Source organism: Malaclemys terrapin, chromosome 3 (genome assembly GCF_027887155.1).
Source record: "Malaclemys terrapin pileata isolate rMalTer1 chromosome 3, rMalTer1.hap1, whole genome shotgun sequence".
Taxonomy (NCBI): Eukaryota; Metazoa; Chordata; order Testudines; family Emydidae; genus Malaclemys; species Malaclemys terrapin.
Window position 1 is genome coordinate 21,642,501 of NC_071507.1, and position 14,747 is coordinate 21,657,247.

At 39.8% G+C, this 14,747-nt stretch overlaps 1 protein-coding gene across 4 annotated transcripts in view; it reads left to right on the plus strand.

Annotated features, from left to right (window-relative positions):
• The window catches only part of BCL11A (BCL11 transcription factor A), a 101,533-nt gene extending 94,014 nt beyond the window's left edge, over positions 1 to 7,519 (plus strand). For 2 of the 4 annotated variants that reach the window (XM_054022508.1, XM_054022512.1), the window contains one exon: positions 1 to 206. This exon is cut by the window's left edge and continues 6,081 nt beyond it. Coding sequence is in view for 2 of the 4 variants with exons in the window: in XM_054022513.1 (XP_053878488.1) it covers positions 3,322 to 3,423 (102 nt within the window). In the remaining 2 variants the exon portion in view is untranslated. Of the gene's footprint in view, positions 207 to 3,321 lie in introns of those variants that run through there. The other 2 variants (XM_054022509.1, XM_054022513.1) reach the window with 2 other exon arrangements.
• Positions 7,520 to 14,747: the final 7,228 nt, after the last annotated feature.

Below are 14,747 nucleotides of genomic sequence, written 5' to 3' on the forward strand. Positions count from 1 at the left end.
TCTTGCTGTTCCTAGTGTAATGGAGTTAATATTACAATTTTTTTATTATTTCTGTAAAACCCTAAAGTTGTTATGTTGTCTTCTTGTGACGGCATCATTTGTTGCCTGTATTTTGCCCAGCGTCTCCTTAGAGGACATTTTTGCTAAGAAAATATTAACATGTATTCTTTTTCTGAGAGAGACAAATAAAGCTCCCTTTAATTTGACAGGAGAAATGAAAGTTATTCCCTACCCTGTCTGAACAGGTGTGTAAAATGGTTGAAAAAAATATAAGATAAATTGGGGCCTGATACTGACCTCAGTTCCGCTGGTGTCAATCCAGAGTCATTCTATTGACTTGGGGCTTGATACTGCCAGATGCTGAACACTCTGGCCTGGATCCACTAATGCATCTAAATATGTCTCCAGGTCAGCAAGGTACTTAAGCAAGTTCTTCACTTTAGGCACGCAAGTCATCCCATTGGCTTCCATAGGACTAATCATGTGCTTAAAGTGAAGCACATGGCTAAATGCTTTGCTGGATCAGGGCTAGAGTATTCAGCGTCTTGCAGGATTGAGCCCCTAAATGGAATGACCCTGGATTTACACCAGTGGAACTGAGATCAGAATCTGCCTCTTGGCTTCTAGCAAATATTCACTATAGTAGTTTTGATGATAAGGGGAGGAAGAAGATGAACATGTTGACTGGGACAAGACAAATAACTGTAAACAAAACAGGTCTCAGAGGTGTAGTCTTGTGTCTAAACTCAAGGTACTGGTACCAGACAGGTACTTTGCAGCTATTTAACAACATGATTTTTGACCCATTGCCATTAAATGTCCATAAAGAGTTCAGTCTTTCTCTCTCTTACTGTTTTTTTTTTAGTAGTAGTTAGTACTGCAGTAGAGACTTTATATACAGGACTTAATTTAATTGTTCTGTCTATGAAGCAATCATAACAATTATATCTTTGTTTTAAGTTGAATTCTAATACACACATATATAGTAATCATATTTTCATTATATGTTGCATTATAACATGTTAAACATATAAAATAATTGTGTGTCTACAGCTAGCCATCTAGCTATCTGTTGAGGTATACAGATGGATATGTGATATATCACATACAGTATACATTGCTAACAAATGAAAGATGAAAAACATGCTATGAATTAAAAAAAAATTCTGCAATAACACATTTGATTTATACACCTATATCAAAAAACTAGATACATCCATTGGGCACATCACTTCATTTCCAACTTACACACAAGCAGCACAAGCACTGTACTTGAGGAACCCCCTACATTAAGAGATTATATACAGCGTCGCCTAAATAACTTCAAAAGCTAGCCAACAAGAACATAACTTAGAAATGACAACATGTTGTAGCCTGAACACTAAAGCAAAAATAGTAATACAAAATGTGACATTTTCTAACCGTGTGATAAATTAATGGTGTTATAAAACCATGAACCATTGAGGCCCATTCAAGTTTGTTAGAATTCTGAAACAGATTTATATGGCATCCATAATGTGTTCTTAAGCTGCTGTAACATTCCATACAAGCATGACCTACTGTCCCAAGAAACTTTTTATATTTAACTCTCTGTGGAAAGATGTCTCAATAAATAAGAACAATATTTGGGTAATAGTATTGCAGTTGATCACATATCAAAACCAATCAACTTCAGAAGAGGAATGTATTTTTACTGCGCAGATGCCTTTGCCATTAGTATTTAATATCCTCCAAATTGAGTGATTTGTATAATGAAGAGACTGAAACAATAGCAAGAATTTAGGCTACAGATGTTTCATATTTATTTCCAAGAGCTGAGATAAATACAGGAATAAGTGATACCATGTCTTTGCTTGACATTCAGAAGGCTTTGGCATATCTGATGAGATACAGTTTCAGGGTTTATCGAAGTGCAGAGTTTGTATAAAAAGAAAAAAAGATACCAGCTGTTATTTTAGTTCTTTTCCTTGCAAAGGTTGGAAACCATTTACAGTGAAAGTGTGGGAAAATTATATTATGGATTGTGAGTACGATACTGCCTGGCAGGCACTTCACTGGATTCATGAAAGGAAGCCACTGTTTCCCAAATCCAGATGTATCTATTTTGACTGGCACTTCTCAAGGAGTCTAAGAAAGTTAGATGCCCAACTCTCATCAATACTGAAAGTCAGTAAGAGCGGTTGGATTTTCAAAAATGCGTAAGTGACTTAGGAGCACAGTCTCATTGACTTTCAATCGGACTTGTGCTTTTAAATTACTTTGGCACTTTTGAAAATTCCACCCTAAGTACCTAACTCATTTAGGCTCATTTGAAAAACTCAGGCTTATTTATTTTCATTTTAATATGTATTAAATGCAGAAACGCATAGAATTGGACTCTCATCTGGTGTAAATCAGGCTAGTGCTATTTACTTTAATGGAGCTATTTTAATTTATACCCATTTATGCTATGCCCTCTTATTTAATCTTGATGAGTAGCTCATGAGTTGCCCTTGAACTACACACTTAAACATTTATGAGGCAATTTCCATAGAAACTGACTCAGTGGTCGGTATGTATAGATTGATCTTAATCAATGCATCTCTGGTTCTGCCATTGTCATAGGTTGTGCCTCATTAGCCTATTGTTTCTTTTAGTACAATATATAATTGGTGACTGGCCTTTACACTGCCTGCATTTCACTATATACTTCAGCTATGGAGAAACATTTATTTTTCCATCGTGCACAGCTAGGGCCTGACCCAATGCCAATGAAGTCGATGGAACACCTCCCACTTACTTCAATGAACATTGGCTCAGGCCTGTAGGGCTCAAGCATTTATTTCACACTTCACCAGGTACAGTACACCCTATAAGTTGCACTGTTATTCAAATGCAATTGAATTCAGTGACATAAGAGTCTCTGCAAACTGTACAGCTTGTGGTATATCAAAAAATATTTGCCGTGCTCTATGTGGCATCCCAGCCTCTGGCTGAAGTCAATAGGATTGTCGGGTGGGGGAGGAATACCTGAGTCAGTCAGTGTTTTAACTGAGTTAAGACTTAGTTAAGACTGGAGGATTTTCCCCCTGGAGTGTTATTTGTACTGTCTGTATTTTTGCTGTGCTTGAAGTATTCCCATGCATGTGTGATGTGGGAGTTTGTGAATTCTTGGTGGGATGGCAGGAGTACGTACTAAGATCATGAACCCGGGGTCCGTTGCGTTACATACTCTTTTGACAATTCAAGTTGCAGTTTGTAAAAAAAAAAAAAGGGGGGGGGAGAATTTACATTTTGGGCTGTGTTACACCTATTTTTCCTCTGTCCCCATCCTTTCTCTAGGTTCGACACACACCCCCACTTGGCGTAGTGCCCAGGGAACTCGTGACGTGTGGCAATTTTCGGATGGAAGCTCGAGACCGCTTAAATTCTGAGAGAATGTGAAGCACACGGGGAATGTGCACCATGTACATGACATCTGAATGTGGTCCGTTATCTTGCTAGCTTTGCGATGATTTCTGACATTAACTTCAGACGTCACCGTCCGAAGGCAGCGTCCAACAGGCTCCTTCTGCCTGCCTGCAAGACAATGTTATATATATTTTTAATAGAATAAAAACACTTCTTTTTTTAAAAAAACAACCCACCATCAAGGGCTTATCGATCATCAATGGCTTTGACTGGCTTCCATGCCATTGGGAAAAGGCCCTCTTGAGTATACGTTGATACAGTGTGGAGAACCCAGCCTGTTGTTCTTATACATTACACACCATCGTTTAAGTGCGGCTAATATTACAAATAGCAAAAATAAATAAATAAATAAAGGAGGGGGGCGAGGGGGAGACTTGACATAATAAATGTTGGCGCTTTAGGTTTTGTTTGCTCTTTAATTTTTAATGCTAACAAGGACCATGCAGCTGGTATGACGTTGTAGTACCATATCGACTGCATAAAATTAACTGTTGAGATTAAAAAAGAAAACAAAACCCATATACACACAAGAAGTTATCCATCTATAGATGGCATACATTTCAAAGAAAACTAAAAATGCAAAGCATTGTTATTGCAACACTATAATTAATGTAGAACTAGTGTGGTTGTTTATTAATGCTGAAGTGTGGGGGGGTCTCCTAACTGTCTATCTTATCATTTGCAAACCACTGAATAATGCCTACTGTGTTGTATTTCTGCTGTTAAAATATGTATTTTCGAGGTTGTGCGGGAGGGAGGGAATGATCCATAGCATACTTTAATTTGTCATTGTTTGTCCAAAAAGCTAACTGTTTTCAGGAGAATAATAATTTCATTATAGTGATACTGTAAGCTCCAAGAAAAGTTGAACCCCCCCACAAAAAAAACCCTGTGGATATTGATTGCTCTTTGTTACAATTATCCCTTATTTGTGCAAGCAGCCATATTCTGGAAAGCAGTTAACCACATGCTTATTTTAAGCATGTGCTCAAATCCTGTTGGATCTAATAAAGCACTTGAACACTTGCTTAACTTTGCGCATGTGAGTGCTCCTATTGACTTTCATATGACTATTAGGGACTTAAGTACATGCGTATGTATGTTCCTGAATTGGGGCCACAGATTGTACCACTGAATTCTGTATATTCTATTGATGACCATGTGTGAGTAAGAGTTATAGGATCAGGCCTAAGTGCTGACGTGAATCCTTTATTTGGTTAAGTCCTGATGCTGCAGGGCAAGCTATGCCATTATCTTATTCTCATGTAAAACCACCCTAAAATTTATACCAGGTAGAAATTTACCATGCAGGGTCTCAGGTCTGGTGTCAAAGTTATTTATTTGTATTTATTAATTATTGTTACTTGCTTTTTTATTTATTTTTCAAAGCTGAATGTGAAAATTTGGCCAGGCTGCTATTTTGCTCATGAAACTGCAAAATAGATAAAATAATAGCACCTTTTGGTCATTTTAAAATAAATATATAAATGTTATTTTGTTTGGGAAAGTGGTTATAGCACAAGCACAGTCACTTTTGTAACAAACTTTTGTAAAGGACTTTAGACTAGTAGTTGCAGAGTGCATGAGCATCTGTGCACACCAATATTAATGGAGATGTGCCAATAAACTATCAGTGATCTGTGGATTACAGTGTATAAATAGGGATTGATACCACAAACTATTACTGCTTCTTCTGAGGTGTTATGGTTTCTAGGATCAATAATCCATGTGTTACACGCTCTCTGATGGCCCCATTTGGTACACAGTAATGGGAACTGCGGTGCCACAGAAGCAGGCCACGTATGCTGTGCTTCTGGTTAAATTCTGCCAGAATGCATGGGGAGCTAAAGTAACTTTGCATTTAGTCTAGGCATGTAGATGCTGGTAACACAGGTAGGGACTAGGTTGAGTTATTCCAATGGCAAAAATGTCATGGTTCAGACCTCCTAGTCCACATTCAGAACTAGTGACAATGTCTGTGCTGCAGCTGAATTAGATCAGAACCATTAGTAATACACTTTTCCCAATAGCAGCCTCTGCTGGGATCCCTCCATTCTTCCCTGAGGGACTTTGGCAAGGAGATTTGTCAAGAGGCATGGCCCTTACCCCGAAGTCCAAATTTTGTGACCAATGTTGAACAAATGCAGCTGATGAAAATACAGGCAGGATTAACATTGAATAATGGATGTAGATCTCCCTCCCAGTATGGTAGTATAGACCATAGTTGATCAGACTGTGATGGCAGTGTAGCCATAGCAGATCAGCAGATCAGATCAATCCCTATACCATAACTAGGGGTGTCAAAAATGGCACCCATTTTGCTCCATATCTGTGCATTGCTCTGCACCTGTTTACAAGGAGTTTTTTGAGCACTGAAACAGCATGTCCTACATCTTTGATTGATTATGCCTCATGTGCAAAGGAGTTAATTCCCATCAGCTGCTGGCCTCTCCCATGGCAGCCTCAGACCATTTCTTCATCAGGCTAGGCAGCTGCATTTTCACTGGCATGGCTGTTTCAGAATGTGGCATATGGGTCAATTTTACTCCATTGTGTAGTTGGAGCCTTATGCAGTGGAGTAACTCTTCTCTTTTCCCTAGAGTACTGAATTAGGTCCCCAAAATACAGATTTACAGAATGGCTGGTTACAGTTCTGTATAGCTGTAAACCATTTAATCAATAATCTGTTTTTTAAACATCCTTCAGTACATACTTACCTGAAAAACTTCAGAAGATTTTGTGACTTTTTTACACGTCACAACATGCCAAGAGCAGACAAAGCTCAGTTCACAGATTGTTTCAGGACATTGTGGAAACACTGGGCCATAGCCTGTAACTCTTTGTCACAGCACTACAAATCCAGAGTAGGTCACTTATTTCACTCTGGATTTATACCAGTGTAACTAAGAGCAGAAAGGGGGCCCATTGCTACCATTCAAAATTGGTAGAAGCAGGTGGCTAGCAGGTATTTTTACCCTATCTAGGAGGAATTCAAATAAGTAGAAGTAACACAAGCAATGCTCTGATTGTGTTCTGCCGGGCATAGAGACAAAAGTGATACAATACTTTCCTACTGTGTTGAAGGTGAAGTGAAGTTGTTACATTCTTTTCTTTTTTCAAATGAAGGAATTAAAAAAACATTTAAGATTTTAAGTCATTTGCAGAATTCATGTGTTGCCTTAAAATTATAAATATATGTAACAACTATGTTGAAAGCTTTAGTAACTCTTAAGAACTGAGCTCAGGGTTCCATGTTTCACTGCGGGTGCTGATACCATTTACAAACACCCCATGCTGTAATGAAGCACTAGGCTCATCTTCAGTCTGTGTAAGACCATCTGTATTGCAATCGTGTGCATTAGGACTCAGTGCTATAAATCGTAGGTGCTCCATTGAAATTGGTGTAGCACCACTGAAACCAATGGAGCCATGCTGCTTTACACCAGCCGAGCACCTGGCCTGTGGAGCTTTGGACGCCTTGTAAGGACAATTTTAATGATAGTACTTTTTAGGATGGGACGTTGACTGTTGGGCTAGCCTGCCCAGAATCCTTGGCTGGGTCTGTGTATGAAGAGTGGGGAAAATAATGTACAGCAGCTTGTTAGCAGAAAAGCTCAAGGTTGCTCTGTTTTCTTGACAAGAAAAAAATCTCACATATTAAAATGCACAATATACTGCACAGTCAGCTCTTTCAGGAGAAACACAGAACCTTGAACTCAGGTCCTGAGCTGTAAGTTAAAGATTACATGATTTTCAAGTACTTTGTATTAAAATGTATTCATAATTTTAAAGTCTGCACATATCTACTGTTAAAAGATTTAGGATGTTAAACAATTTTTGTATTTATTTTAGAAGTGCTGCAGTTCACTTTTAAGAACCAAATTTAAAAGCTCTTTTTGTTACTCAATCCAACATACTGTAATGGTCTGAAATGAGCAAGATATGCGGAAATTAGACAGTTTAGCTTTGGTTTTAGTTTGAAAAGCTTCTTTCAATGTGCAAGCATTTTGTCTGTGCTGTATTTTATTTTTAAAGACAGTCTCATGATAATAAAATGCAGAAAGGTTAACACATTTGTGAAGTCTTACTTAAATTCTGCTTTCAAATTATGTTGATTTAGGAATCGAGAAGCATCCAGGTTATATAATTTTCCAACATTAAATTGGGCGGGGGGGGAACAAGCATAAAATTGGCCACTTATTAAACCATGTTTATCTCAAATGAGTGAAATGATTATGTATCCTGTTAGAACAGGATTTTAAAAAACTAATACAACAAAAACCACACTTCATTTTGATTCCTGCTTCACATCACATCCTGCTAGGTACTCTAAATAGCCAATAGCAATACTTGAATTCTGTCACTGACAATATTTAGTTTTGTGTTTGAAGGTGGCAGAATAACTATTAACTTCAGGAAAAGGTGAATTGAAATGGGGTTCTTCTTTGGCTTTTTAAGATTATTTTACTTAATATGCTATTTATTCATTACGTTTATGTTGTCAGGAAAATGCATTGTTCATCTTAACTTTTTGATTTTTTGTGTGTGCAGGTTGTCCTGCTAGTGAGCCAGTGAAATACCTGACTAATTCATTGTTGGATTTTAGCATTTGCTTATTACAACTCGGTTTCTTTTTGGTACCAGCAACCCTTGAAGTGCATTAACTTTTTAGAGTAGACATTAATGTTGCCTTTGATTGTCGTTAGATTCAGCTGTGCTGTTATTGTCTGGAGCCGCGTCTGGGATGTGAGCAGCTGAAATGGTGGATAATATGTGACAAGATGAAGCATGTCATCCATTGAATATATTTTCCTTTTCAAGATTGGCTAATATGAAATTAGGGTGGTGTGATATTTCAAATGATACTGCTATAAATTACTATCACTATTGTCACTGATCAAGAATTGTACCTCTTTTGCCTCCTCTTTGCTCTCTGCACCCTTTTCCAAATTTCTCAGATTGTTGCAGGCATAAACAGACTTCATATATTAATATTTCCACCACATTTTTGTTTCCAGCCTCTATACCAACAATTCTGATTGTTCTGAGAAATAAAAGAAGTTTTCCTTTAAATGTCTGTCTTCCATGACGAACAAAATAATACAACTATTCTTAAACAAGGAGGGAGTTACCTGTAAAAAAATAATAGCAAAAATATGGTTGTTTGTTTTCTACTTCTATTGCATCTTTAGCAGTGATGATGTTTAGATGCCAGAACCAGTGGGCCCCAATTTAATTTAATCTGGCCTCCCATATTGAGCAATATGTAATTTCTTTCTTGAACTACCCGGGCTCAGCTCTATTGTCATTTCAACACTATAGGTACTCATATGCCATGATAGTAAACACAGGATGGCTGGATAGCTAGATCCATTAATGTTACGATGAAACAATAGAAATCACGGTATTGGTGATAACAATGGACAGGTGAAAAAGGCAGGCTGCTTCCTGCTTTTCTTGCCCATATTTATATCTGTTTGCCTTATACCTAATTATCTGATAGTGTGATGAGTTGGATAGATGGAAAGATGGATAACCATGTTGCTAAGAAGATTCCAAACTTTACAGCGATAGAACTTTGCACTCTGTGATACCTTAACATTGTTAGTTCATTTTAGTCTTGCTAACTCTTCAACACTGTGGTGATTTCCATTCCATTCCATGTTGTCCAGAGGCAATGAATGCAAGCTCCTTCCTTTTCGCAGGTGTCTGCCATTTTTGTGACAAAAGTGACCACATATGGTCAATGTATGGTCCTCCCATTGATGGGAGTTGTGCATGCAGTATTTGGTTTCTAGTATTCAAAGGCATATGCCATATTGTGTTGGCCAAGAAAGTAAGCCACCCAGCCTTGGTGCTGATGAACATGATGGGCTGATGCTTTTTACAAACTATGTAAATAGAGGAGGGTTAATAAAGACTTACTACCAATAAAATGGAACTATTTCCTCTCAAGTTTTTGTGACATTTTATAGCACTATAAAATTGCTTAAACCCTAACACAAAAGGCAATTCCTTCTGTCTTTTCCACCTAACCTAGCACAATTGTTACTAAATTTAATCCCCATAAATGCCAGGCAAAATGAATTTTCTCAATGGCAAGGTTTAGATAGAACAGTAAGAATTTTTCTTAATGTCATGGAGCTGACAAGAGGCCAAGGGCCACACACCAGAGGCAGAGTCACCTCTGTCCACATGAAAGCTGTTTTCCATAACTTCAGGCATGGACTCTTGCCAGATTGCTTATGTGATCCTGCAGAAGATCCACATAACTTGATGGATGTGTTATTCTAAAACACACATCAAAGAGCTTGTAGCTAAAAGCTGTAAGTCCTAAACCAGTTAATTACTAGAAATTTAACATTTTCCAGCTAGAAATGGAGATGTACCAGGTCGTAAATACACATTATCCATTGAACAATTAATCCTTTGGCATCAGGAATCCAATTTTTCCCATGTGCATCCTGTCTTCTGCAATAGGATATGCAAAGGTAGCCACTCCAAAGGGGTTTAAGGGAGGCATTTCTGCAGGTGCTGTATCAGAAACAAGGGGCCTGATTCTGCAAGCCCTTTGTGGGCTTGATTCTGCTCCCACTGATGTCAATAGCAAAATTCTCACTGATTTCAATGATGCAGGATCATGTCCCGAATGTGGATGTCCCACTGAAGTTCATGGAGGTTTTGTGTAGAGAGGGCTTACAGGATGGAGCTCTAATTGAAGCATTTGTAATTTCAATACATTTTTACCATGTGAGTTCTTGTGTTTGTGTTCTTTGCCACTATAGTACTTTGTTTACTCTTCAGAAAAATACAAGAAGGGCAGTGGCATTGCAATGTTCCCCATATTACCTTATCAATGCATCTCAGCCCTGATCTGGAGGGATGTCATTTTACAGGGTGAGAGGGTAGCTCAGTCTATATGCTGCTCAGTTTGTTCTGAGTCTGGTGACACTGCCAGCAATGGCTGCCAGTTAGTAACATTTGTGCTGGTGGCTTTTGCAAGCTGAACAATTCTGTAAAACCAAGCTCTAAATGGACGCTCTGAGAAAATGCCAGCTTCTTGCTCAACAGCTCAGATCGGGGTGTGTGTTCAGATTTGGACATGCTGACCTAGTGACTAAAGGAAGTTTTTTACTGCTGGTAGCGTCCAGAACCAGCTCTGCTGAGAGAGAGGCAGCTGGGTTCTATTCCTTCTTGTGTATCATCAACAGAATTGTTTACTAAGTTCCAGTTAGAGGCCCAATCACTGGTGCAACCCCCACTGAGGATAATGGAGATGCATTGAGGTTGTAACGGAACTGAGGGTGACCAAGGTGTAATATTTGATGTCATAATTCAGACTGTAAAGAGACCTTATTCTTGATGATGATAATGAAAACAAGAAGGAACAAATCCAGTTGGACTTTCAGATCCCCAGATGGGTATTCAGGGTTAAAGGCTGGTTGACACATCATGCCTGGTAACATCATGGTGTCTGATGCCTTTGTTCAGCAGCACGGAAAATTCAGAAAGGGGCAGCTTTTGGAAGCTACAATTGAAAAGAATGAGGTGTCACAAGGCATTACTCTACTCACTGTATTGTAATTTAGTGCTTGAGTTTTGTGGTTCAATGTATTATCCTGACTCCTCTACTCCATGAGATGTATAATTACCTATTCGTTTATCTAGTTAAAAGCACATTCAAGTTTAAAAAAAAAATGCCCCAAGACTGGTTAATGAGAGCCTCTTAAGGACAAAGGCAAATTTGCACGGCCAGTCAGTACATTAAAAAAAACTAAATAATTTAGGACCAGTTTCTGCCTCCTACATGGGCCACTTGAAGAGTAAAATGCTACCCAGTGTAGAACCTGGCCCTAAATTAATTTCGTGCTTGTGAAAAGTGCCAGTTTGGTGGCACTGGAAACAAGTTTTTGTATCCAGAGAACTGGTTCAGAATAGGCAGCAGCTGTTCAAACTTCACTAAAATGTCCTACTCATTCACTTCACTTCTGACCTGGAGAGACTACATTGTAGGAGTGAGAAGTTAGTTTGGCCTTCATTCCCTTGGCAGTGAGTTGGCTAACAAGTGTGCCAGTTAGTACCAATTGGGAGGGTGGTGGGTTTCATGATGTAGACACTTGTCTCCTACAAGGAACTGGAATGATACCACGAACCCATTTCATACATAGGATACAAGAATAGCCATCAAATGGTAAAAATGTTTGGCTACTAGTGATGTGGGCCAAATTCAAACTGGTGAGCTAGAGGTGAAAGTCCCATTATCAACTCCTTGGCCATCCAGTATGTGGTTCAGGTGCCAGACTAGATCTCCTCTCACTTACAACAGAATACATTGGAATCAACTCCCTGGAAATCGATTCTTACTCCAGTGTAGTGAAAAGAAAATCTGGACTTTTGCCCAGAAAAAAAATTCCTTGAAACAGTATTGTGATATGCAGAAGTAACCTTTTTCCAATCACCTTTATTGGTGATTGCTTGGTCCCGTCAACTCGCCTCAGTGTAGGGTTACCCTTGTCTAGGAGCTTTTTTGCCAGCATGCTTTCCTGGGACTTGCCCTTTAAATTTGGCAGAGACAGGCAGCTGCAACCCTAGAGGGACCATTTTGCAATTGGCGGCTGCTTGCTACCTCTCCCTCTTTTCCAACTGGTAAGTGCCTTTAACTCTTGTTATATTTTCTCTTCTCCATTCCTGAGAAGATGACACATTCCTGCAAAGACAGAGTATGGCAATCTAAAATAATGAATGGGAGTGATTAATGGTTTCTGGTTAAAATAATTCTTGGGTCAGCACTTTCAAGTATAGTGTACTAGTTGTGGGTGCCTCTGAGTCTGGGGACCCAATTTGAGATACCTAGGGGAGTCTGGTTTTAGAAGTGCTGAGCACTCACCACAGCTCACATGGACACTTTTGAAGAGGTTGGCTTTGGCATATTCAAGCTTTGCCTGCTTTCTTCTCCCAGAAGAGACATTATATGGGTCTATTCTTCTCTCAATTTATGTATACAACTCCATATTCAGAGAGGGGTGAGTGGGAGAGAAGACCCTGTAAATACTTCCCTTTTATGGGTTAGTCATCCTTGTGTTTACAACCATTGCTATAGAGAGGCAATGGTTGCAACAAGGGATCCCTTCAACACAGGTGTCCTTAGTTTTTGATGGGCTAAGCACATGGTTTTCAAAAGCACTACAACATGATAGTTGCAAAAGTAGGAAGCTATTGAAAACTATAGCTGCCAATCAGGAGCATGGACAGTGGGTATTGCAGGCCAGGGGAAGCTGAGCCTCCCCAAACAGCCAGGCATGGCCCCACCCATGCTCTGCCCTGAGGTCTCCTCCTGCTTCCTGCTCTTCCCCCGTGGCCCGGGCTGGGGCTGGGGCAGGTCGGCCTGTGGCCTGGGACTTGTAGCAACTGGGGCCGGTGATGAGGATGCCCAGTGCTCTGGAGCTGGGGTCACTGGGGCCGCTGCCAGGCGATCAGGGGCTGGGGGTGCTGGGCCATGCTGCCTGGCACTATGGGGCTGAGGCCACCCACCTGGTGCTCCCAGGGCCGAGGGGAAGGTGTCCGCAGTGGGAGGCTCCAGGCTCCAGTGTGGGAGGTGTGTGGGTGGGGGAAGGGGTGGGCCTGGGGGCTAGCCTCCCTGAATTGGCGGTTCATGTGCCACCCATAAGCAGGATGGACAAAAATCCTATTGCATGTAACTAGTGAAATGATCACAGGAAAATTATGCATTTTCCAGAATAGCTTATTCCCTTTTGTGTATTAAACACTATTTTAATATTCTAGTGACAATGTTTTATAATTAATCTAAATGTAAGAGACTGAGCACACTGGAGATTATGGTTCAGTGTAAGGAGGTGAGAAAGGTTTTTCAGCTACTACCCAGCTAGATTACTGACTCAGCTGGCTGTATATAGAGGCAGCCGGGGTCATCAGTAACCACACTCTGAAGTGTAATATTCAGCTAGGTTTTCTCTTGATTGCAAACGTTCCATACACGTTGGCAAGTAGAACCTTTAACTTGTAAGGGTAGTAATGTTAATTCGGAAGAAAAGTGTTTTTAAAATTACATTAGTTCACAGACATATATTGAACTCATGAGGGGTAATCTAGCCCCTGAGAGATAGAAACTAAAGAGCTGAGCCATAAACCAGTATGATAACATCCTTATTATGAGATGCAAATGAAGGGGCCCAATTCACTTTAAAAAAGCATTAAGAGTATTTAATTTTTCTTGTGGGAATATCTCTGAAGTTGGCCTGTGTGGGTTTTTTGTGTGCTACGTACTTGAAAAAAAGAAAAGAAAAAAGGGTAATTTGGAGCATGAAGAAGCCTGTGGAGGCAGAATTGAGGATCCCAAGTGGTAACTTGGGTGTCAGGAGGATACACAACCTTTTGTACTTGTAGGAGAATGGATATCATGTACACATGCTGGAATCTAAATGGGTCTTAATTCATGAGGAATAAATTCCTGCCAGCTTGTTACACTTCCTTGACTGGGCCAATGTGAATAGGAAAGACTGGGCCAAACCTTATTGTCAGTTACATCTGTGCAACCCCATAAACACCCATGTAGCTGAGAGAGAGAATGTAAATTATTTGGGCCAAATCCTCAGCTGGTGAATAGTGGCATAACTCTACCAAAGCCAATAGAACTATGTGAATTTACAACAACTGAGGATCTTGCCCTCTTGTCTTAGCCTGCATATTTTGAAGATGTGGATCATGGAAAAAAGAAAGTCACTATTAAATGCTCGTTAAGCTGGGTTTACTCCAGTTTGTATTACTGTGGTGACAAAATTAAAAGGACAAATTGGTTTCTCGTCACCCTGCAATATATGGAACACATGTACTTGCACTTGGAAGTTCCAGCCAAGATCAGCCCCTTGGGCTAAGCACTGCATAGTAAGAGACAGTCACTACCCTGAGACACAGGCAGTCTAAATAGACAAGACAGACAAAGATGGGGGAAAGGAGTATTATTTTCCTCACCTTACAGATGGGGAATGAAGCTAAACAGAGATTAAGTGACTCAACCAGTGTCACACAGGACGTCTACAGCACAAGCAAGAATTGAACCCAGTTCTTGTCAGGCCTAGGCCAGTGATTTAACCAGACAGGCCCACCTACCTCTCATAGGACACACCCTGAAATGCTGTTGTTTGGTTGTGAATGCATGACCCCAGCATATATCAGAGAGATGCTGACCTTGGGGGTATATATAAGCCTCTGTCAGAATTCCATTTAGAAGTTACTATTTTAATGGGTTTGAAACTCAGCCTCAACACCACTTTCACACC